At 38.4% G+C, this 25,994-nt stretch overlaps 1 protein-coding gene across 9 annotated transcripts in view; it reads left to right on the top strand.

Annotated features, from left to right (window-relative positions):
• The window catches only part of MDM4 (MDM4 regulator of p53), a 40,368-nt gene extending 20,519 nt beyond the window's left edge, over positions 1-19,849 (top strand). For 3 of the 9 annotated variants that reach the window (XM_027082714.1, XM_027082716.1, XM_027082715.1), the window contains exons 5-11: positions 353-408; positions 4,031-4,098; positions 4,786-4,885; positions 8,108-8,268; positions 9,556-9,705; positions 11,668-11,748; positions 13,714-19,849. In XM_027082714.1, coding sequence (XP_026938515.1) covers positions 353-408; positions 4,031-4,098; positions 4,786-4,885; positions 8,108-8,268; positions 9,556-9,705; positions 11,668-11,748; positions 13,714-14,286 — 1,189 coding nt within the window. In that variant the 3' untranslated portion in view covers positions 14,287-19,849. Of the gene's footprint in view, positions 1-352; positions 409-4,030; positions 4,099-4,785; positions 4,886-6,485; positions 7,191-8,107; positions 8,269-9,555; positions 9,706-11,667; positions 11,749-13,713 lie in introns of those variants that run through there. The other 6 variants (XM_027082717.1, XR_003427945.1, XM_027082719.1 and 3 more) reach the window with 6 other exon arrangements.
• The last annotated feature ends 6,145 nt before the right edge of the window (positions 19,850-25,994 follow it).

Consider the following 25,994-nt stretch of genomic DNA (forward strand, 5'->3'; position numbering starts at 1 on the left):
GAGAAGTCATTGTTCTCATTCTCTCTATAGTTTTGTGATGACTGTTTCTTCTAAGTCTCCCACCTCCATTCCCCAATAAAATGTAAAACTCAGTTCTTAGAAGGAAGTAGTCTTGAAGGAAATCTCCCCACTTGGGTTACTGTTAGCTTATGAAATAAAACGTAAATTCGTTTTTTTAAATGGTTGCAGAGTAACACAAGGGCTTGGGTATTAACATGTTGATGCTTAAATAATTTAATAAAATCTATTCTGGGGAAAATATTCTGCCTCTTCATATGTTATAAAGAATGTTGGGAGATGCCATGTTAACGGAAAACCGTGGGATTAAGTTTTAATTTTATCTCTTTGACAGCCCTCTCTATGATATGCTAAGAAAGAATCTTGTCACTTTATCTACTGCTACTACAGGTATGTCTCATTATATTTCTTCAGTCTTTATCACAATTTTGAGTTCAGGGGGGCAAATTATGGGAGAACAAGGAGGATCAAGATGGAAATTGAATGCTGTCTTGGCATGACTGGGAGGGATACCTGTCACACAGAATGTTACTACTGTGTTATTTGACTTTTCATTGTGAAAATTTTCAAATATAGTGAAAATAGAGATTAGTATAATTAATGCCCACCTCTTAGATGTAGTAATTGTTAATGTTTTGCCATATTTGCTTCATCTACACAGGCTTTTAAAAAAAAATCTCTAACAGATAAGGACATTTTTCCTTCAAACACAACTACAATGCCATTATTACACCCAACAAAATTAACATAATAAACAAAATAAACAGTAACTCCATAATACTATCCAATAGGCAGTTCATGCATGGTTAACCCATTATTTCAGAAATGTCTTTTTACATTTGGCTTATTCAAATCAGGATCCAAACAAAGTCCACACTTTGCCTTTGGCTGATATGTCTGTTAAGTAATTTTAATCTATAAAACTTAACCCTCCTTTTGTTATGTCATTTGTTTGTTGAAGAAATAGATGATTTGTCTTGTAGAATTTCCCACATTCTAGTTTGCAGATTGTATCCTTGTGATGTTGTTTAACATGTTTCTCTGTCTCTTCTATTTTTGGTAAACAAATAGTGCTTGGATAGATTCAAGGTTAAATGTTTTGTTGAGAATGTTTCATAGGTGGTGCTTTATATATCTGTTGCATCACATCAGAGCCCTGTAAGGTCTACCTGTCCCTCTTTCAGTGATGTTAAGATTCTGTGGGCTTATGTGGTGTCACCCTGATCCATCTTATAAAGATCCCCCTGAGAACTTTTCACCTAAAGGTTTTAGCTTTCTGTTATTTGAATGCCAATTTGTCTAACCTTTTGCTTGATTTTATATCTTTTAAATACTGCCCTTTGAGTTTAGTTTATTAGTTATGTGCAGGAAACTGGCTGCTTTGGGATCTGAAGTATGGTGTGTTAGAGATAAGTGAATAAACTGGATACAACTAAAATGTAACACTCTCACTCATTTCCAAATAGTGAAACTTTCTTCTTTCTCCATTCCTACATGAAGCCATTTTGTGAGTTTCAAATTAGATTTTAGGTAAGGTTGTCCTTTGAAGAAAGCCCAAGTTTGTAATCCCTTTAGATAGGTTATTTTTCAATAGTTTACTGAAACAAATAGTTTGAAAAAAATCCATTCCTAATAAAGATTTACTCTTTAAAGTGAGAGCAAAGAGACTTTGCTCTCATATTGAAATGTGAGTTTGAACTTACAGTGAATTTTGAAGCCTCTTGGTTTCACTGAGCCATTTGCCCACTTCACTCAGCTGTAAATTTCTGTTTGAGAGGGAAGGCCTTGCAAATGATACAGCATTTATTTGAAATTCAGTCACTTGTGAAATAGTATGGTTTTCCAGGGATAGTCACTACAGGCTTGAAATACACAGATAATTTTATATTTGCTTATCTATTCTTTCACTAAAATTTGCTTTCTGATTGATGTGTTCTCTGAATATCTAGAGTGGGTATAATTTTCACTTTTTTTCTCTCTCATTTTCTTTCTTGCACTTCCTCAGCAGAATTTAACATGCCATATATTAAAGTGAACATTTCTGTAGCAAACATTTCAATTTATCCTCATAACAGCCCTGTGAGGAAGGTCTGGAGATGAAGAAACTGAGGGCTTTTTTTTTTTTTTTTTTTTTAATAGAATGAGTAACTTGTCCAAGATGAGATGCCACTGATAAGGGATAGAGCAGATATTTGTGACTGTCCAGTCCTTGCTCTTTCCTTTGTGCCACACATTGATGTCTCCTTAACCCTTGCTAGTAACAGAATTTGCCTCAATTAATTTTTTTAACACATTTAAAAAATCTGAACATTAAATCTTTGAAACATTTTCTTTGTTCTTTAATTTATCACTTTGAAATAATTTCACTTACAAAAATGTTATGAAGGTATTAAAAAGATTTGCATATACTCTTTACCCAGATTCCCCAAATGGTAACATCTTACAAAACTGTAGTGCAGTGATCAAAACCAGGAAATTGTCCCAAAGTAATTTTGAGTGGTTGTCTGTTCTGGACTTGAACTTGCATTAGTACTTGTGGTTGGCCATCTGCTGATCTTCATAAATTGGGTTGCATGTGTTTTATTTGAAAGGCAAATGAGAAAAGCACCTTCCATATCAACTATCTTATACCTTTGCAAATGAGATAAACCTTTTATTTTGACGATTGAAGAAATGAAGGTGGTTCTTTATAAATCATTTCTCCAAATTTCCACATGTATTTTAATAAAATGAAATATATATGACAAATTTTGTATCTATTTTAAAATTTCCTTGAACATTATAGTTTTCTCCGATAATTTCTTTTTGCTTCAAATAGTTTTAACCTAAGGTAGTATATAGAACTAGAAATGACAGTAATCAAATTACTTTATTAAAGAAATGCTTCACTGCATTGTATATTAATTGATCTTGAAAGATTGCTGTGGTCAGAAAATGCTGGCTCTTGAAAGAAACTCTCAGTATCTCCATTTTATCTATAAAAATGCTTCTAGAAATAATGCTCTTTATAATTACAGTTTTGAAAGTGTTTGCTTTGTGCCAAACAGCTCAATTGTCAGACCAGTTGTAGGATCTGTATTCTTTCTCTGGCAGTCTTTATTGGATGAGGATGGCATTTTCCATAAGTGTCTTATTTCTGGACCTTATAGTAGCTGATGAACCCAATCCATGATAGACTTAACTTGGGTGCATATAGTTACAAATAGCCTCATATAATGAGTGATCCAGGTTATTAAATTTTCTGCATCTTTTTTTTTCCTGTAGCTAAGTTTTCATCTTCTTTTGTGCTTGAAAAATTTTCAAGGCCTTGAAATACATTTTTCTCTATCTAAGAAATTCTCTCAGGTTATTCTTTCCTTTGCTTCTTTTTATTGGCCTTGAGAAAAACTTTATCTACTTCTTCCTTCTTAGGAAATGTTTATAGAAACTGGGAAAAATAAGACTGGTTGATTAAAAAAACGAATCTATATTCAGGGGATGGGAATTTAAACTGTGAAATCATCATTGACACTTAGAATGCATGAGGATGCTATTGTGTCATAAAGCAAGTGGGAAAAATCCCAGATTTTTAGATTTCATAATACTGTATAGCTTTAACACTTGAAAATAAAAATTAAATTAAAAAGCCAAATTTTTTTTCTTATTGTTAACAAGTTAGGCAAATTTGGAAACACACCTATAGGAATAGATGATAAAATACTCTCCATTATTCCGTGCTTGGAATCACTTTCTGTATTGAATTTGAAAGCGTGCTATGGAAGAACATTTTTTAGTCATTTTTGATTTTTCTTCAGATTATATTTTGGTAATATATTTTGAAAATAGCCTCTCTTGATCTATGCCATTTTTATTAGTTTTCATTTTTCCTTTCCTTTTGGATGAAAGCCTTGGCCGGTCAGAATCATCTTTAGGGACCAAACCTGGCTCCAGGGTTGTTTGCTGAGGTCCTTTTGGTGTGGAAAGAATGGTTATTACCAGGGAAGGTTTTCCTTTTGTTTTACTTGCTATCCAGATGCTGCTCAGACTCTCGCTCTCGCACAGGATCACAGTATGGATATTCCAAGTCAAGACCAACTGAAGGTAAAATCACCACACGGTGACTTCTTTTGTTGTACAGAGTGGCCCCTTCTCTGTACCTATGATCTTGGACTCCCAAGACCTTTCCCTGAATGCGGTAAGAATTTAACAAGAAAGGTTCTTGGGAGTTCACAGACTAGGGACAGAGTGAACCTTCTCTGTTCTGCCCATAACAGAGTTCCAGTCTCTGAATCTTTCCTTGGGATGTAGCACTTCTGATCTTCAGTTCTTCCAGTTGCATTTTCTTAGGGTTTGTATGTGCCTGTGTGTGTGATGGTGTAGGTATGTAGGTGTCTGAGGAAATTGCTTTATTAAATTTTAACAGGCTTGTTGCAATTAAGTTCAGGTCAGGCCATTTCTTAAAGCTTCCCCAAACCTGGGAAAACTTTATGATCATCTTGGTATACGTTCTTTTTTTCTGAATTATGCCTAATTTTGTGTAGGCTAGAGGCTTTATATTGATAACCTGTTTTTAACAGTAGATTTTGGCCTTTTGTGCAGATTTTTTTCCCCACAGTGGGTTGAGGAGAGGTTGCCTTTATTTGATGACTGTTGTGAACTCCAGAGTTTTCCTTTCTTGTGCGTAACCCATTGTGTCGCACACTAACTGGTGAGCCAGAATGGAACTGCTACATCCCCTGGTCACAGTCATTTCTACTGCACTGAGAGACACCTTTCCCTTCTTTTCAGCAAAGTGTAGAGGAAAGTTCCAATTCCAGGAAAAGAACTGAAGAAGGCAATATTCCCGCACTGCCTACCTCACAGCGTAAATGCAGAAATTCTAGAGAAGGTAAGTTTTGGATTAAGGCTATGTAGACCTTTCTTTTTTTCTCTCTGTTTCTTATTTTTTGGTGGTGACTTTTATTTTTTATTAATGTTTATTTATTTATTTATTGGGTCTTAGTTGCAGCACGCGGGATCTTTCATTGCGGCGTGTGGGCTCTTTGTTGCAGTGCGCAGGCTTCTCTCTAGTTGTGGTGCACAGGCTTATTAGTTGTGGCACGCAGGCTCTAGTTGTGGTGCACGAGCTCCAGAGTGCGCAGGTTCAGTAGTTGTGGCGCGCAGGCTCCAGAGCGCATGGGCTCTGTAGTTGTGGCACGAGGGCTCAGTAGTTGCAGTGCACGGGCTTAGTTGCCCTGCGGCATTTGGGATCTTAGTTCCCCCACCGGGGGTCGAACCGGCATTCCCTGCATTGCAAGGCAGATGCTTTTTTTTTCTTTTTTTTTTTTTGTAATACGCGGGCCTCTCACTGTTGTGGCCTCTCCCGTTGCGGAGCACAGGCTCCGGACACGCAGGCTCAGCGGCTATGGCTCACGGGCCCAGCCGTTCCGCGGCATGTGGGATCTTCCCGGACCGGGGCACGAACCTGTGTCCCCTACATCGACAGGCGGACTCTCAACCACTGCGCCACCAGGGAACCCCTGCAAGGCAGATTCTTAACCACTGGACCACCAGGGAAGTCCCAGTGGTGACTTAGAAATGGCATCTATCCATATTAAGCACAAGCAGTAATTAAGACCGTTATAGAGAACTCAGAAAATAATAATGCTGTCTCTTTGTATGTCGAGTAGTGGGGGCATATGTCATACTTATTTTTCATTCTTTTCCGAAAACCTTTTTTTTTTTTACCCTAGTCACCACTGTTAACTTTGAAGAAGGTGGTAGTTCTTTTTTAGCAACATGTGATGACTGGATGGAGCAAGACCCTTCCTTTAGCTAGCATGCTAACAGAAGATAGCCACACATTTATCAGTTTGCCACCTGGTAACTCAGCTGCCTTGGCCTTTTAAATCTTGGCATCCCTGTTATACATTTGATCTGGTTAGAATTTTTATTTTTATTTGTCTGCTTGAGGCAAAGGCTAATTTTCATAGATTTTTTTGAAGTTTGCAAAGATGGTAAAATATACTTAATATCTCACAGCCAAGAATGAGACATAAGAAGCCTAGTACCTCCTTTGCCCCTGGATGGTAGTCATTAGATCTTTACCATTCATATTAGATATAGTATGGTCAGGTTAAGTGAGTTGATCAACATTTTGGAAGTTTTCCCCAAACCCTACTTTATAAAGCATTTCCTAAAAATTTTCCTGCAAAGATAATGTAAAATCATAAATTCCTCAAAGATATTTTATGGCACGATGGTTTCTAGTATAGGTACCTGACTCAAACTTGCAAAATTGTCAGGTTAGACCTCTAGTAACATCCCAGAAAATTATGCTGCTGAAATTATTTTAAATGATTAAATTAAAATTTAATCTGTTTATCATGCTGGATTGTCTTCTTCAGATTGCATTTGAATATAAACTGAATTTTGGACTATCTAGTTATGTTGGAGCTTATTCCAGTCTGCATGGTATTAAATGTGTAATTTTGTTTCTTTAAATACAGGTGCTGGCTTATTTTCTACTCAAAAGGCTGTTTAGAATATAAGAACAGCCAATTCAAGAGACTCTATGAAGTTTGTGATGTAAATTTTGAGAAGAAATAGCTTAGTATTTTCAGGGAGGTGTACATGTAGAAAGGAGAGAATTTTTATATGTGGAAAGAATGACCTCTTTTCATTCCCTTCCCAAGAAGTTATAGAGCTTGAATAGTTGAAGATAACTTTAATGTGGCACCCTCTCAGGAATTAGGTTTCTCATAATTTCAGCAATGAGTAAGTAAAAGATAGTTGAAGTTTCCGTGAGCACAAGTATGCCTTTTAATAGGCAAGAACAACAAAATTTGTAAGTAGAGAGGGTAACCTTTTGTTTTGTCAGGGATCCATTTATTGCAGACATTTTTTCAACCGTATGTGTCTTAGCACATTTAAACACCTAGGTCGCCATTGGCATGCCTAGGGCATTGGGAAGAGGTAGAGGAGAGTAAGAAAGTAGGAAAAGAGTAAAGCACAACGAGAAAGATTGGACGTGGGAAAGAAGGAAAAGAATTTCATGTGGTAGCAACAAACTTATGTTTGTAACTCCCTTGAATATCATCTAGATGTATAACACGAGATCTTTTTTTTTTTTTTTTTTTAATTTTTTCGCGGTACGCGGGCCTCTCACTGTTGTGACCTCTCCCGTTGCAAAGCACAGGCTCCGGACGCGCAGGCTCAGCGGCCATGGCTCACGGGCCCAGCCGCTCTGCGGCATGTGGGATCTTCCCAGACCAGGGCACGAACCTGTGTCCCCTGCATCGGCAGGCGGACTCTCAACCACTGCGCCACCAGGGAAGCCCGATGTATAACGCGAGATCTTTTATTGAGAACATGTGGGCCCTTAATATGTTTTGGATTTGCAATATTTCTAGATTTTAGATATCTTAACTCCAAAAGAGCCTATTGATCCAGAAAGGACATATGTATATATTTATTTGGACAGCCTAGAGCTCAGTGTTTCATAGTGGTTGTTACCTATTAAAACATATGAATTGTTGAGAAATGTCCGAAAATATGTGGTACCAGTGAGACTGCCTTGGCAACCTTGTGATTGCCCATTATGGTCTGTACCACCTTGTTTCTATCTCAAGGGTTGGGCCAGTATGCCATCATCATTTGCAGTCCACTGAATCAAGCCATTGTCAGGTATCATGTACTGGAGCAAGTCATTCTTCAGTTATTACAGTGGTAGGGATGTTTAAATTGCCAATAAATGACCATTTAGATATCCTTTTATTGATAGAATAATAAATAATATATATAATATATATTATATATAATATAATATATATTATATGTATAATATAATATATATATAATATATATATATAATATAATATAAACTGCTTTCAGAGTTTATATTACTTGATGAATGATCTCTAGTGTCATTACTTGCTAATGAAGCCTAAAACGGGGGAAGGAGATTTGGGCTCTGCCACTGAGACAGGTATTTGACTTCTGATTCTTTCTTACTGGGAAGAGCAATTTCTTTTTACCTCTCTTACACAAGAGATTGTAAGTATTATAAAGAGAGTCTTGATTCTTAAGTGTTGTGTACATAGTTACCATCCTTTTCATTTGACTTTTGTAGATGAAGACTTGGTAGCAAATTTAACCCAAGATGAGACGTCAAGACTGGACCTCGGGTTTGAGGAGTGGGATGTAGCTGGCTTGCCTTGGTGGTTTTTAGGAAACTTGAGAAATAACTATACACCTAGAAGTAATGGCTCAACTGATTTACAGACAAATCAGGTGAATTTCACATCTGAAGAGGAACTTTCTTTTTCTTTTGAAAGAGTAACATTCTTGGTTACTCTTGAACCATACATTACATCCTCTAAGAATTCCCATTCAGTGCTATGACTTTTAAGTACCATCTCTATGCATGTGTTGCCCAAATCTGTATCTTCAGTGCTGACCTCTCTCCTCAGTGCCCAGCTTCCATATCCAGCTGCCTACTCATCACTTAGATGATCTGACATTTAACATGTTCAAAACAGAACTCTTGATTTTTTTTTTTAAACTAACACTCCTATTCAGCGTTTCCTTTTTCATAAGTCTGCCTTCCACCCAGTTATTCCAGCCAAGTATCAAGGGATATCATTGATTTCTTTCTTTCTCATATACCACATTCAGGCTATCAACGCTTTTTCTAAAACATACCTAAAATCTAGCTATCCACTTTTTATTACTTTCACTGTTACAGCCTAATTCAGGCTATCACCATTCTGCTCTTTTATATTCTCCATTGTACTTCTCACATTGTAAAACTATTATTTTATTTTGTTTATGTGTTTGTTGTCTGACCACATTGAAATACAAGTCCAGAGCTTTTGTATTATTGACCACTCTATTCTGTTGCCTAGATAGAAGCAATAGGCAGCATCTGACACATAATAGGCAATTAGTGAGTATTTGTTCATTAAGTGAATGGACGTATAATAATGGCAAAATAATAAGTTGTCTCTTATGAATATTGTAGAAAAAACACGTCATAAAATGTCCGTTGATGAATGTAGAAAGTTATATTTAAAGTTAAGAATTAAGAAAGAAGTGTTATATACCAACTTTACCTCAAAATAAAAAAAAAAGTTCAGAAAGAAGACAGAAGGTTTGAATTATCATCAGTATTTCTCATATTTCTTTGGTAAACATCATTGACTATTACAGGAAAGAATATGTCACAATTTATAGAAGTTTTCTAGGTCCTCAGAACGGATTGTAGTGGATAGATTCTATTTAGTTGAGCAACTACGAGTTTTTAGCTTTTAAGCACTTTAGTGCTGTTTCTCTGGTGTTAATGCCTGATTTATGGTTAAAATAGAAAATTCCTTGCCAGGTGCTCTTATACCCACCCATTAGTTTATACGTAGTAGCTGCCAAGTAGATATTTGTTGAATGAATACATATCTGTGGAAGAAAGGCTAGGCGTTCTTTAGAGATGTGTGAGGACATTGAGTTTTGGCTTCATTTACTTGGGTTCAACATCTCTAATAAACCTCTGACTACAAAAACTCATGTTTGTTTTCTTTATATTAGGATATAGGTACTGCCATTGTTTCAGACACCACAGATGACCTGTGGTTTTTGAATGAGTCAGTATCAGAGCAGTTTGGTGTTGGAATAAAAGTTGAAGCTACTGATCCTGAACAAACAAGTGAAGAAGTAGGGAAGGTGAGAGACAAAAAGGTATGTTGTGGAAAAATTTCACATTGATTGGATTTACATGCATATAGTATAATCTTTTCAAATCTGGTGACCTGACCCTGTGCTGCTTTGTAGAACAAATGACTCATGTAATCCCCCCGCCTTTTTTTTTTTTTTTGCGGTATGCGGGCCTCTCACTGTTGTGGCCTCTCCCATTGCGGAGCACAGACTCCAGACGCTCAGGCCCAGCGGCCATGGCTCACGGGCCCAGCCGCTCCGCGGCATGTGGGATCTTCCCAGACTGGGGCACGAACCCGTGTCCCTTGCATCGGCAAGCAGACTCTCAACCACTGTGCCACCAGGGAAGCTCTAATCCTCCCCCTTTTTTTAAAAATACTTTTCCGGGCTTCCCTGGTGGCGCAGTGGTTGAGAGTCCGCCTGACGATGCGGGGGGCGCGGGTTCGTGCCCCGGTCCGGGAGGATCCCGCGTGCCGCGGAGCGGCTGGGCCCGTGGGCCGTGGCCGCTGGGCCTGCGCGTCTGGAGCCTGTGCTCCGCAGTGGGAGAGGCCACAGCAGTGAGAGGCCCGCGTACCATAAAAAAAAAAAAAAATACTTTTCCTATATCCAGTTTCAAGATTTACATTAAGTTAACCAAGCCTGTCTTAAAAATAGGATAGGCCTTCATGGGTAAATCTCCTAGTTTGTTAGAAGCAATAAGGTACCCTTTTCCTGCTTGTCTAATCTCTCATTGTGGAGTTTTTTCTTCTGGAGACCTTGCTTTGCTAACAAGGCAAAGTTCTAAATGGCCACAAAATCCTGTAGGGCAAAAAAAAAATCTTTATTTCTTAGACTTCTCAGTAGTTTCCATACCTGCTTTATACCTAAATGGAACTAAACAGATGAGCTCTTCCTACATATTTTAGAGTTTAAATAGGAGGAAGGAAGAGAGTTAGAATTCATAGTACACATGGTGTAAGCCCACCAAGATGAAGAGTCATATAGGCACATGCTCAAGTCTCAAAAAGCATTGGGCAGCAGGTCCAGTGCTGACTTGGATGAGAGTCACAGTAAATATCCATTGAATAAATACTGCAAAAGCCAGACCTAAATTGGGTCATTCTTTTAATTTAAAGGCTTTTCATAGTAATTTGGGTCCCTGAAGGGTATTCTGATAGGTTTGTGGGAGGCAGGAAATGCTTGGTCTTTGTTGAGCTAGTTATTTTTTGGTAGCATTAGGAGGGAGTACAAGTTATTAGAATGAAGACAGAGGTGACATTGGAAACTTCTATAGAGAGAGATGGGACTTAAAATACTTGAACTTTTGTGAGAAAGTTGCTATACAGTGGTTCATAATTGTATCATAATTGGTTTCATTCCATTCATTGGATCACAAAACTGGGATTTTAATTTTTAGAATTTTAAATTTCAAAATTTAAAAGACGCTTCCCACATTTCTTGACTTTTTTTCCTGGTCCATGGGCATGTTTTTATAGGACAGTCAAGAGTATCACATAACTAGTTTTACTTTTGAATATGAAAAGTAAAATGTACTTTGTTTTCATTCTTCACATCTAATTTTCTCATTCTATATGGTGCTTTTTACTTCCATTTTCTCATGTAATCCTGTTTTATTCTTGTGAATGCCTACATAGATTCTCAAGATAAAAAATTTCCCCATTTAATAATTTATACTCTGATATTGTTTATTTAAATGCATAAATTTGGGAACCCTCTCTCTTCTGAATGCCAAAGATATTTGGTAACCCCTCTGGGTGCTTTATTCTACTGAAATGTCAGCTAGGTATGTACGGAATCATGTCTCACATATAAGCAGTCTCCTTTTTAAGTGCTAGTGTTGGGAGAAGAATGTGAGTTTTAAACTGAAGCTCTTCTGTCTTTTTTACTCTCAGGTAATGACATCTAAAATAGGTAAACCTAAATAAAATAAAATAAAATAAAATAAAATAGGTAAACCTTGCTAATAAGATGTCTTTGCTTTCTCAGGTGATTGAAGTGGGAAAAAATGATGACCTTGAGGACTCTAAGTCCATAAGTGATGATACTGATATAGAAGTTACCTCTGAGGTATGAGTTTCTAGTAAAAGAGCTGTTTTACACCACCCACATCTTCAGATGTTAAAGTTCCAGCAGTTCACTTGTGTTGAAGAATGCCATATCCCCCATTTCTATCTACCTTTCCTAGGTAGAGGTATTGGTTTCTTTACATCTTGTTAGATTTTTATTGGAATTTGAGAAGAGAAGGGGATGAGTTGATCTAATCCTCTCCCTGCCTTGAAAAGGGATGACTTAAATGCCTCTCTGTGTGCCTTTCTCCCTGCTTTCAGAACTCTTTGGACGTTATGCAGTGGATACACAGTTATTCAAAATAGTCCTGTACTGCTTTTCCCACTAAACACCTCTCTGTAATCCCAAAGATACGCCTATAAGGTATCTAAAATTCTTGGTCAAGTATAATACTTTCAGTGCTTTCTTAAATAGAAACAAATGGAAAATGGCTTAACTTCTACACAGGTTTATATTAATGGGGGCTGATAAATGAATATTGAGTATTAAGCTGTTAGATAACAGGTGTGGATTTGTCACCAATTGGCAACTCAGGTTTAGATTCAAATGTATACCTTGCTTTTCTCTTTTCATGCTAGTTCCCCATTTCCCTTTTAGTACTTCCTCAGCTAACTCACTGTGGGAAGAAGGGTGGTGGGGGAAGGATAAGGAGGGGATTTTACATTTTGCTGTGTAAGGATATAAAAATTTTAGGTTGTCTCTAGTGTTGATCCTTCCCCCTAGCTCACACCCCCCCACTGCTAACCATTATGGTAATTCATTGAAAATTGTTTGTGCATAGCTAAGTAATAAGGTGAGATATATTGGTCCATTAAGTGTTCTTGACCATAATACAAGTAGCAGAGATAAGTGTTTCCATCTTCATCAGACTTTTGAGGCTACTTGGGCCCAGAAAACCTATTAAGCAAATAGACTATATTTCATCAATTCAGAGATGCCATGGAATTTAATAAGCCCTATTATTTTATGTACTACTAAAAAAGAAAAGTGATGCCAATTAGACTGTGACAAACCATCAATTATGAATTCCAGATCTTTGAAGTTCCTTTGGGTATTTGTATAGCATTTCAGATGAAATCTGAGGATCTTAAACTGGCAAGAATGTTCCGAGGCTCTCTGGAGAACATCCCAGTTTAACAAATGGTTGTGTCCCTGCCTCTCAGTATAGGCAGTTGAGTTATGACTTCTAAACTTGAAGTGCTTGGCCTTCGTTCTGAAAGTAATCAAGTCAGCATGTGTCAAGTCATTGATCCTGTCAAAGCCAGGCAATTATCCACATTAAATACTCTTGACTTGTTCCAGGTAGCTACCTTTGAATTAAGAAAGGCATTTGAAATTCATTGAGCTCTGGTATCTCCTAATTTGAACATGGAGAAGTAGGAAAAAAATTACTTGGCATTCAAGGACAAGAACATTCATTTTTCAGAGAATGTGATTTAGGCATACAATTAGCTACCTATGATCCTGAGAGCAGTGAGAGAGCATGAGTAAATGTAGTAGTTTTCAAATTTCATTTTAATTTCCTTTTTGACAAATTTTATAACATTTCTTAATTAGTAGGAAAGAAAGTATTATCTTTTCTTCATTCTTTAGCCTCTTGCTCAATAAAAGAGTAAGTTATACAAAGAAAAATGACCTAAAAAGAAGGCAGTGGGGAAAAGCAAACAATGTAAATTCTACCCAGACTAAATAGAAAGCTAAAATGATTTAACTTTTTTTAAAAGATTAGCTACATCAAATTTTGGCTTGAAATGGCAATTATGTCACTGTCATTGTAAAACTTCTCAAGACTTATTTACACGTAGCCATAGACTTTGTTCAAGTTCTAAGCTAGACCACTGGTTTGGAATGTCTGGATTCTTACTAGCTTAGTGTGAGATGATGAGAATTTGGCCTACTTTCCCTTTTCCTCAGCATCATGTTCTCCACTGAGTGAGTATTAATTGGCTGCACTTGTCTTTGTAGGATGAGTGGCAGTGTACTGAGTGCAAGAAATTTAACTCTCCAAGCAAGAGGTACTGTTTTCGTTGCTGGGCCTTGAGGAAGGATTGGTATTCAGATTGTTCTAAGTTAACCCATTCTCTCTCCACGTCTGATATCACTGCCATACCTGAAAAGCAAGAAAGTGAAGGAATTGATGTTCCTGACTGCAGAAGAACCATATCAGCTCCAGTTGTTAGACCTAAAGATATATATGTAAAGGAAGAAAACTCCAAACTTTTTGGTCCCTGCAACTCAGTGGAATTCTTGGATTTGGCTCACAGTTCTGAAAGCCAAGAGACCATATCAAGCATGGGAGAAAAATCAGATAACCTTTATGAACAGAGAACAGGTACAGAAAACATGGAGGATTGCCAGAATCTCTTGAAGCCATGTAGTCTATGTGAGAAAAGACCACGAGACGGGAACATAATTCATGGGAGGACAGGCCATCTTGTCACTTGTTTTCATTGTGCCAGAAGATTAAAGAAGGCTGGGGCTTCATGTCCTATTTGCAAGAAGGAGATTCAGTTGGTTATTAAGGTTTTTATAGCATAGCTGAATCAATGAGTTGCAGACAAATATTAACAGGGCCTGGTCATATATCAAAATGTCAGTATTGAGCATCTCAGTGTGACCCATTTCATACTTTCATTTATTCATGGAAACATTTGTGCTGTAGGACATATTTTTGCTTCTAAACTTATATGGAATTTGATAATAAGTTCTTTCGAACTAGATTATCAATTTGGAGACACCAGTAACATTAAAAGAGAAGTTAATCACTTCATTCTGTCTTCAAAGATGAGGATCTGGCACTTCCCTGGTGGTCCAGTGGTTAAGACTCTGAGCTCCCAGTGCAGGGGGCCTGGTTTGATCCCTGGTGGGAGAACTAGATCCTGCATGCCACAGCGAAGATTCCCACCTGGTGCAGCCAAATAAATAAGTAAATATTTAAAAAAAGGAAAAAAAGGAAGTTATTTAAAAAAAAAAAAAGAAGATGAAGATCTGGGAGGGAGCAACTACCAGTACAAATAGAAATACATTCATTCTTTCATTTAGCAAATTACTTGAAGATTAATCATTTCTTTAGTTAATTTTATTCCTTACTCTTCTTTTCTGTTAGGGAATGTTCTTAGGCCTCAAAATCCAAGATGGCTATTAGAAAAATATTAAAGCTAACAATGAAAAAAACATAAGTAATTTATGTATAAAGTAGATCACTTTATGTTGCATTGTTCAGAGGAAGCAATATGTTTGTAAAGTGCCTAGAACAGTGGTAGCAAACATTTTTGCTAATGTACCTCAAAAAGAATTTTGAAAAAGTATATATGATATTTTGCATACTTTAAAAATTGAGGTATAATTAGCAAACAAAGTGTTCCCTTCTAATAGGATGTTTCTGTCACCTCAGAATGTTCTCTTGTGCCACTTTGCAGGCAGTTCCTCCACCATTTCATGGCTCTCACCTTTGATTAGTTTTCCTTTTGCACATGTTTAATTCGACTTCTAAATTTTTAAAATTTAAGTACTTACAGAGGATGTATCATCCAGTATATTGTAGATGTCCTTTCAAGATATTTTTGCCCAAACCTTGGATCTGTAGATTTAGCTGATGGAATTTATAGAAAAAGTCGGGTCATATAAACTGGCAAAGCCTATTCTCATTATAAAACTAATCAGCCAAATCAGATTTCATTTTCAGTCAAAGTGTTTGACTTTATTTAATTCAGTTAAATGTATTATATACATCTATGGCACAACCTCTTCTCAACGACAGTTCTAAAAAAGATAAGGCACACAGTTTTTAACCAAAGCTCTCTTTGCTTTACTCTTTCCTCCTGTCTCTTGGGAGTCTGCTAGGGGTTTTTTGTCTTTGTTTGATGCCTCTGAGGTTTTTTACATTCTGAGGCAATGCCCCATAGTAAGATTTTAGATGGGTGAGAGGCAGCCTTTCTTCTGAAAACAGTATAGCAGTTGTGAAAAGGAAAGTAATTAAAGAGAAATGATAGCTCTGAAGAGGCCTTATCTGATCACGTAAATCTTAGGATAATACATATGGAAATTGAAGATCTTTCAGTTGTTTTCTTTACAGATATTCTTGTCTGCTTTCCCTGTGGAAAAAATCTTGGTGTATGCCTGGGTACCAGTATGAATGTAGTCATTTTGAAAACCAAGGCCCTAGAATTATCAATTTTAAGGCTCATAAGAATCACCTGTGTTGCTTGTTATACGCCCATCTCAACCCCCGGCCCCAAACACACACACGTGCATACACTCACAGGAGTGCGTGCACACGCAGACTCTTTGATCCCTGAGGTCTGGGCCAGGGATTTCCATTTGAACAAGTGTTTCTGGAAGCTGACGCAAGTTCACAAACCACACTTTTGGAAGCCCTGCCGTGCCTTAGAAGGAAGGGTGTTTTAAGGTGCAGGAAGTAGAACAAGATCCCTTTGTTTAGCATTATATTTAATTTCTAGAGAAGTTTTGTTAAACTCATAGAACTTTAAAATTAGGATGCACTCATCTACTCAACCCCTTTTATTTTGCACATGAGGCTGAAAGGATAAATGACTTCTGAAAGTCACAGCTAGTGATAGAGCTATTACTAGAATCTAAGTCTCTTGTAGTAAACCTTTAAACCATACTTGCTTCCTTCTCATTATTTGTTAAATGGTGGTGCGTATTGAATTTGGAACAACTGATAACCTTAAAATATTGTTGGAGAATATGAGTTGCAGCCAAAATAGGACTTCAGAGAGAACAGAGACTTTTAACCCTTTCTCCCCAAAGAGAAAAGGCACAGTAAATATCAAGCTCTCTTATATAATCAGATAAGTTACTCCTCCCATTGGGAAGACAAGTAAAGATGGCAGAGGAACCTGAACTCTTTTCTCCAGTATTTTTCCTTCTTGGGGAATGAAACTCAGGTCTCTGGCTCCCTCCGGGCATTAGGGACAAGGGTTTTTTCCCCCCAATAAGTAGAACCAGTTCTTCAAGTTCAGTGTGTTGTTAGACTGTTCAGTGTTTTGTTAGACTATGGTAAATGCTCTGAATATTTAGAAAGTTAAATAATTTTCTACCCTAATTCCCCCCCACCATTACTCTCTTCATAATAGTTTGATAGCCCTCGATTTTGTTTTATTTTTGCCAGTTAATTGCTTTTGCAAGTGATAACTCAAAGAAGGAGCAGGGAGAGCTGGAATCTGCACTTGTACCCTCTGATTCCTTATAAAGTTGCAGTTTTTTAGAAAACTTAAATAAGAAAAACTTTAGAATTTTTATTTGTGTGTAGATGTTTGATGCTAATTTGGTGCATCCTTGCCTAGCACAGAATCCTCTTACGTTACTCTACTTACTTTCTTTTCCCCTTGGGTCACCTGGGTTTTTACTGTCCCCATTAGCAGTAAGTACTTTACTTAGAAGATCTTAAGCTGCGCATTTGAGCTGAAAGTATTACAATAAATGTACACTTGGGTTTACTGTACTTCTATCAAGAGCCTTTTGAATGACTGAAATATTAAAGAGAAAGAAGTGTATCTGTAGAAAGAGGTAGGTAGTGTTTCTTGGTAGCTTATCTGAAATCTAAGATGCTGCATCTGCAGATTGTTTTCCGTCATCCAGGATCTTTATTAAATGTCATCTGGGAGCATAGCACAGCGAGTAGAACTCCTTGTTTCTTGGGGTAGGATGGGTCAGGGATCCTAAAAAGGGCCAAATAGAACTATCAGAGCAATTCTTTACCCGTAAGAATCGTTAAGCCATCTTCTTGGTCTGATTTTGATTTTGTTCTTTTTTTCAATGTCACTGCGGTACAGATAAGCAAGACATGGTTTGTATTTGAAGACGTCATAGTTTACTGCTATGTGATGATGAAACTCTTGACTTCCAAGCACTGTCATTTATTTTGTAGTTAGGGTGACTATGTACTCTGGTTTTCTGGAGACAGTGCCAGTTTACCCCTATTTTTCAGCATCCTATCCAGTTCATCTCTGTTGCTCCCCTTTCACTCTCAAATGTCTTCTTTTGGACATTAAATTATTATGGTCTTCCTAGTTATAGGTAAGCCATGCTTGGATTGAAATCTTAATTGTGAGGAAAGGATCTGTTAAAGTAGGTGTCAGTGGAGTTTATAGTTTCCGCTGCATCACGCCATAGACTTGTGATTAATGAAATCATCCCACATTAGCATCAAATTTCTTATTTTAGTTATATAAATTAATATTTATGACCATGTTATCCCAGACAAAATGTTCAGACCAGAAATGACAAATCCTTAGAAAAGCAGTGAATTTCTAGATTATAGCTAAAAATGTCTTCCGTCTCTTATTGTTAGCTCATTTTACTTGCACCATAATTATAATATTTGGTATGCTTCTGTATTTAATACTTAAATCAGACTTTATAAAAATCGTAGATCAAGGCTTTAAACTTATAAGCATTTCTTCACAGTCCATCTATGGAATATCATAGGTTCCCAATCCTAGGCTTGAACAGTGGTCAGTGTCCAGCCAGGCCAGCTTCCAAACTGCCATGAAGTTGTATAATATAAGATTGAATCACTGCCAAGCATTTGAAATATTCAGTTGTGTTTTAATAATAATTTATGTATATTTAGATGTATGTAATGCTTTGTGGGACGTTATTTTGTTTGTAAGAATTTATTTTTAAAGGTCAGGATCATTTGTAAACTTTTTTAATGTCAGTTCGATGCAATGTTGGCTCCTTTGACAGTCGCTGAGAAATTAGTAAATGTTAAGATCTCGTGTTCTACAAAGCTATTGTAGTGTTACCTCTTGGTTTTCTTTAGAAAGGAGGAAACCTGTTAACCAGCTATTTGATTTTTTTCCTACAGAGAGTTATATGAACTTCTGAAAGTATATGATTTTAGATACTGTGAATCTGTTGTTTTCCATTTAGCCAGATAGCTGCTTAAATTATTCAGGCCCATGTTCTAAAGAATTCATTTTGACAGATCTCCCATTCATGGGTGTACATGTGTGCACACACACTATCAAGACTGTTAAAGCTTTTGCTAAAAATGTCTGTGGACTGGCTGTGTTTACAATCTGTACTTCAAAGATAAAGGAACCTGCAAGCCCTCCCCTGTGCCAAAAGTAACATGTACAGTGTTTACAAATGTCTGAAATTTTGCACTGCCATACGCTATGCTGAGATTACTTTGCTGGAATTTCCCAGATTTGTGATTAGCTGAGGAGGAATATAGAGGACCCTAAAGCTAAACTGGAAATGAGGATTATCTGAGGTAGTGGTTCAAGTAGCTCCCCAGACCTAATCTGAAGACAGTTTTCCAGATGGCCTTGAGATATCCTTTTCGTTGACAGAGCTTTCCTTGTTTGCCATTGCTATATTCTTTCTTTAAGAGCCATAGATCTCTTCTCTCCTATGGGAGAATGTCCTATTAGCATTTTGAGATCTTTTAATGCAATGAACGTGCAATCCCAAATAATTCTACTGTTGGTGAATGTGGCATTGTTAAAGAGCATACTATAATAAACCTACACTTGGGTTTACTGTACTTCTTTCAAGAGCCTTTTGAATGACTGAAATGTTAGAGAAAGCAGTGTATCTGCAGAAAGAGGTAGTTAGTATATCTTGGTAGCTTATCTGAAATCCAAGATGCTGTTTCTTCAGATTGTTTTCCTTCATTCAGGATCTTTATTAAATGTCTTCTGGGAACATGGCACAGCAAATAGAACTCCTCATTCTTGGGGCAGGATGGGTCAAGGATCCTAAAAAGGGCCAAATAGTGCTGTCAGAGCAACTCCTTTCTCGAATAGTTGCTGTAATAGTTGCTGTAATTTGGCAAATTGACATTATTATAACAGTCTATTAGAGCATCTAATTTCTTATCCTAAGGCTTTTTTTTTTTTTTTAAACAGTAAGTACTTTGATGTCAGACATTTCCCCTTCCTTCCTTCCATCCTGTTGCTCTTTTTTCTTGGAGTTCAAAGTTATTATCTACTTCTGAATATTGCTTTTATACCAAAGGCCTTCTGTATTACCCCTTGGGTGGTTGTAACTACAGTATCTTTAGATAAGGTTCCTCTTTTCCAGCCAGTCCTGGGGATTGTTTCTCTTGCAGAGTTAGGTGGTAGATTCTAGCAATAAGAAGGAAAGATATGACATCAGAACTACCATCTAGTACAAAACAACGGTAGTTGAGGATTTGTGTGTATGATGGGGCAACAGGGGATTTAGTTCCCCTATTGTCTCAGCATTTAGAAATTGAGGTCAGCCTGTCCTCTTCCTACAGGAAGATTATTATTAATTTTTAACTCTATTTTATTTTGGAGTATAAGTGATTAACAATGTGTTTCAGGTGTACAGCAAAGTGATTCAGTTATACATGTATCTGTTCTTTTTCAAAGTCTTTTCCCATTTAGGTTGTTATATAATATTGAGCAGAGTTCCCTGTGCTATACAATAGGTCTTTGTTGGTTATCCGTTTTATTTATTTATTTTTAAACTTTTTATTTTATATTGGAGTATAGCCAATTAACAAAGTTGTAACAGTTTCAGGTGCACAGCAAAGTGACTCAGTCATACATATACATGTACCCATTCTCCCTCAAAGTTCCCTCCCATCCAGGCTGCCACATAACACTGAGCAGAGTTCCCTGTGCTATACAGTAGGTCCATGTTGGTTATCCATTTTAAATATAGCAATGTATACATTTTATTCCCTACAGTTGGCCTCATTTTTTCCACTTCCTTTTTCATAAAGAATCAAAATGTCTCCTTTGGTTTTTTCTTTCCCCCTTTAGAAAGTTATAGAACATGTTTTAAAGGAGGAATGAAATGTTTCTGGCTTCCTCAGCACTTGGCAAAGCAGCCTCTTGAATAGAACTCTCTCCTAGTCTATAGCTAGGAGCTGTTAAGTGCCTCTTGGATAGAGATAAGGAGTAAGATTATTCCACCATGGTGAGTCCCGGTCTTGACCTTCTTAAGCCTCAATTTTTCTCATCTGTAAAATGAGTCCACATACTACTCTTTCTACCTCATAGTTTGTTGTGGGGATTAAGTGTGGGAGCGCAATAGAACCTCTAATTGCCTTGAATAAGATATTAGAAGTTGTTACGCTTTGGGTAGACCAAGCTCTGGGGTATATATTCAGAATACCTCATGTCCTGGAAGCTGAGCATGAACTCCCCTTTGTGCCTGCCTAGCAGAGCCTATATTGCTTCCTTTTACCCATGCCTCTAGCTCAGATATCCTTTGCTTGACATGAGCTCTTGTCTAGAAGAGTTCTGCCTCTAGATTCTGAGAGAAGTGTGTGTGTAGATTTGGCTAGTAGCTACAACTGCCTTACTATGGTCTTGGTATAAAAAATTCTGTCTTACATGCACTTGAGTAGATGGCATAAAATGCAGTCGGTATACAGAAAGCATGCAATTTTCCAAATAACATATCTGATTAGGTAGTCATAATTAATAGGAGTAGCAAATGTGGTTTCATAAAATGGGAAGAAAAAGGCAATTTAAAATAACTGAATAGTGACCAGCCCACCAAATGAGAAAAGGAGATATTTTCATGAGTTCTTGCCTAATCTTTATAAGCACCACTAAGTTAATAGCTCTGTATCTTTTCGGTGTTTGCACTATGTAATGCTTTTAATATCTGTTGATTCTGTTGTGCTTTTTTTGTGTATTAAATATTTTTCATTTTGCCATTTCATGGTGTCATTATTGGGGAAGTATGTAATTGGCTTTGTATATAGCAAAATCTTGTCTTCTGTCTTTATATAGTCTTTGGTCTGACAGGAATGAAGAGAATAAATAGAAGTTATTGTACTCAAAAACAACAACAACTTTTAATCCCCCCCCACCTCCAATCAACATACACACAGTTAACTGTTAGAGTAATTGCTGTATTTCATTTTTAGGCTCCCAATCTTGAAGGAAACCTCAAAATTTTGCAGAGTATTTTTAGCATTGAGCTAAGGCAGTGAGTTGTGGAGTTACCCCCACTAGAGGCCTTGAGAATTAGAGCAGATACAGTAGCAACTGCATGTCTAGAATGATTTAAGGCAAGCCCTCTTCTTGGCCCAAGACTGCCAAACTCTTCTGAACCCATGAATATATCAACCTGTCCAACACCCTCTTTGTTAGTGAAAAGATTTCCAATGATGACAATGGATTTGCCTCTATTGAGTTTATGAAGAGGTGCCAAGTGCAGGGTTCTATTTTGTTGTGTTTTTGAATTGGGGCTAGTGTGAAAGGTACTGAGGGCTTGTCACAAAGTACGCACATGCTTTTCAAAAGATCATTCCCTGGTAGCTGAGGCCATTAAGGTGGGTAAAGCATCTGGTCAGTTGTCCTGAGCTTACGGCTGTCACATAGTAGGCACAGATTGGTGCTCACTGCACAACTTTTGGGAGCACCTTTCATACGCTGCCATACAAATGATATCCCCCTAGAATTAGGTAGTATACACCTGTATGAGGAGGCCTGGGGGTGGGGTGGGAGAGAGAGTGGAAATAGTAGGGATGGCATTTAAAAAATGAAAACAAAAAAAGCAAGAGGAGCATTAGAGACAAGGATGAGGCCAGCTTCTGTGTCCACACAACCATTCCCATGTTTTGTGAATTCTTAAAGTTATTATTTTTTTTAATTTATTTTTTGGCTGCATTGGGTCTTTGTTGCTGCACACGGGCTTCCTCTAGTTGTGGCGAGCAGCAGCTACTGTTCGTTGCAGTGCGCAGGCTTCTCATTGCGGTGGCTTCTATAGTTGCCGAGCACAGGCTTTGGGCATGTGGGCTCAGTAGTTGTGGCCGACGGCTCTAGAGCGCAGGCTCAGTAGTTGTGGCACATTGGCTTAGGTGCTCTGCAGCATGTGGGATCTTCCTGGACCGGGGATTGAACCCGTGTCCCGTGCATTGGCAGGTGGATTCTGAACCACTGCGCCACCAGGGAAGTCCCAAAAGTTACTTTTTAATAATAACAACTGCATACCATGTTTTGTTTCCTGGGGTTTGTATCCTACTCACCTTAATTCCTGGTACTGCAGGTTTATCCTTATTGAAAGTAGTCTTGAGGCTAGAAGAAGGCAAGCTGAAACTAGTAACTGAGCTAATCTGTTATTAGCAGACGAATGCCTAGCCAGTGATTGTTTGCTAGAATTTGCTCAAATCCAACCTCTAAAAGTATAAAAAGCATTAGTGCGATTAGAAAGATTTCAGGTCATTACAGGTTTGGGGATACAGGGATAATCTTGCTATGTATATCTCCAACCCTAAATTCATTTGATTAATGTTTTCCTTTTGCTTTCTTTTCAAAATAAAGGGTAAGAGTTAAACTCGCTCAATAAAGTTATTAAGGGTTAATAGGAGCCAGAGCCTGCTTGGTACTGGGAATACCACAGTGAATAAGGAAGCTCCCTCAAGTTGCCTAACAGTCTACCAGTCACGTTAGGGACAGAAGACAGTTTCCACATGGGCTGAGGAAGCAGTAATGAAAGTACTGCAGGTAAGAGAATGGCTTGTTTGGGAACATAAAGTTGTTCCGCGTAACTGGAGCAAACGATGTGCCTGGAGAAGTGACGAGAGATGGGACTGGAGTGTTGGAGGGGCTGGGTAATGAAGATGTGATAAGCCAAGCTAACAAGTTTGAACCTTATCCTGAAGGCAGTGGATAGCCATCAAAGGATTTTAAGCAGGAGTGTGACATGATGTCATTTACATTTCTGAAAGATCATTCTGGCTGCATTGTTGATAAGAGACTGGAGTGCTGGCTAGATCAGAGGCAGGGAGAACCATTAGGCTGTGGCAGCTATCTGGGCTGGAAATGATGATACTCCGAAGCCAATGGCAGTGGAACTGGAAAGAATAATAGGTAACGTTTACTGAACACTTAGTATGTGCTGACTTGGCATCTATTATCCCAGGAGGTATTTAAGGCTTAGCAAAATTAATATGTCCAAGGCAACTAAGAATTGAAGAGTCAGCAGTTAAAACCGTTGTGTCTGAGACAAAAACCCAAAAGAAGTGCATGGATTTGAGAGAAATCAAGGTGGAAGTGACAGACTTCATGAATGAATGTGGATGTGAGGGAAAGGGAGGTGTCTAGCATGGTTTGGACAGTTGGTGGATGGTGGTGCCATTCATTGAGATAAAGAATATGGGTAAAAGTGTAGGGTTTTGGTGGCAGTGATGAGGTAGGAAAAAAGTCATGAGTTGGATGTGTTGATTTTGTGCATTGAGGAGATTCAAGTGGAAAAGGAGCTCAGGAAAGCCCTGGGCTGTAAATATTAAGTATCTATTACGTATCTTATACTTTCTAGGTACTGGGAATACAGTGGTGAAGATGATGAATGTGGGCCCTGCTCTCATGGCTTAGGGAAACTAACTAGTTAAGCACATACTATTATGTGAAGAATTATGTTGGAAAAATACATGCTGCTATGAGAAATATAGAAGAGGGGCCTCATTTAATCAAGGGTTTAAGAGCAACCTCCTTGAAGAAATGAGAAACAGATCTAAAGGCAGGATAGGAGTTTGAAGAGGTGGGGAGGAATGCCACAGATAAGAGGAGACATGCAAGGGCCTTTAGGTGAGGAAACAATGGCATCTGAGAAGACTGTAGCTGAAAGCACTGAAGGAGAGAGTTGAGTATGATAAGAGGATGTAGTTGGGATAAGAGTTTGAAGAGAATGGAGAAGGTCTGAAACCGATACGCTGGAGAACAGGAGAGAGAACAGAGTAGGAAACTTTTGCAAGACAAGTGCCTGAGACTACCCCATCTCTAGACCTGGGTTTCTCAACCTCAGCACTATTGACATTTTGGTTTGGAAAATTCTTTGTTGTGGGGAAGGGTGTCCTGTGCACTGTAGGATGTTGAACAGCATCCTTGGCCTCTACTCACTAGATGCCAGCAGCCAGTAGCACTCCCTGCCCAACCAATTATGATCATCAAAAATGTCTTCAGACATTGGTAAATGTCACTTAAGGAGCGAATCGCCCCGGGTTGAGAACCAGTAGGTCCAGCTGCTGAGTGCTTCAGGAGGAAAATCACACAACTTGCGGTCTGCTGTTACTACACATTCATGTGCCCCACCTGGGCTTGCAATTCTGCCTGGTTCTTCGGTTTCCCTAATGGTTGAAGTGATGGTTCTAATCTAGAAGACAATCATGAGAAGAAAGTGAAGACAGGTTATGTAACTTCTCTAAGCCCCAGATACCTCACGGGATAACAGATGTCAAGTCAGCACTGACTAAGTGTTCAGGGTATCTACTCTCACTATTTCCAGGAGGGGGCTGATAGGAAATGGCAAGCCTTAATGAAATTGGAAGAATGGCATAGTAGGAGTGGGCCGAGAGCAGAAGAGACAGGTTGCCACATTCTGAGAGAGATTGATGTCCTAGTAAGACTTCAAAGACGTCTGCCTCATCTCTCCACCAGGCCTTGGAGAGGACTGTGCTTCCTGCCTCTCTCACAGCAGGCTTGTCAATGAAATGTGAGTGGAAATGAAGCATGTTACTTCTGAGGAGAGATTTGGGAACCATTGAGGGGGCCAGTCTGCTCCTTTCTCTCAGCACAAGGCTAGTGCACCCTAGAACGGGGGCTGCTTCTTCAGCCTGGCTCCAAGATTGGCGAGAACAGGGAGTAGAGCTGCAGCTGTCCTGCAGTGGGCAGAGAAACAAACGTTTTATTGGAAACCACCAAGATTTGGGGATTTGTTACCACACTGTAACTCAGCCTTAGCCGTCTGGTACAATCCCAGGTAAGGGCAAGTCCCAGGTGTGGCACAGAGTGAGTGGTTGAAGTGTTATGGGGGTGAAATTCTTTGATGTTGATGTGTCAATGACAGTCCTGTGAGGCTAGGGTGTCGGATGAATCATTCATTCATAGGATGTTGATATCACCCAGGATGATGGCAGGATTGTAGGAACCCAAAGTCTATAATGAATGAGGGAAGGTATCTGGAAGGTCAGCAGATGACATAATAAAGGAGGAGAAAAGAGAAGAATACGTTTAAGTCTTAAAAGAGCAGAGACTTATGTGCAGACGGATAATGGTCGGGGTGCAGTACAGGGGAGGCCCATCTCCTGTACTGAAGGTAGATGAGGTGTGGGAAAATGACCACTAAGATTCTTTGGGGGAAAGCCAGGCATCTTTTAAGGTAAAGAAGTGGAGGAAAGAGAAGAGTTTGTGGGCGCAAGCAGGAGGATGTTTACCATGAAACAGAGTTGTAGGGCCGTAAGTAGTCCCTAGCTTGTTTGGGGTCAGGAGGTGGCTGCTGTGGAT

Source organism: Aethalodelphis obliquidens, unplaced genomic scaffold (assembly GCF_003676395.1).
Source record: "Aethalodelphis obliquidens isolate GAN/ISIS:26980383/991018 unplaced genomic scaffold, ASM367639v1 scaffold48, whole genome shotgun sequence".
Classification (NCBI taxonomy): Eukaryota; Metazoa; Chordata; class Mammalia; order Artiodactyla; family Delphinidae; genus Aethalodelphis; species Aethalodelphis obliquidens.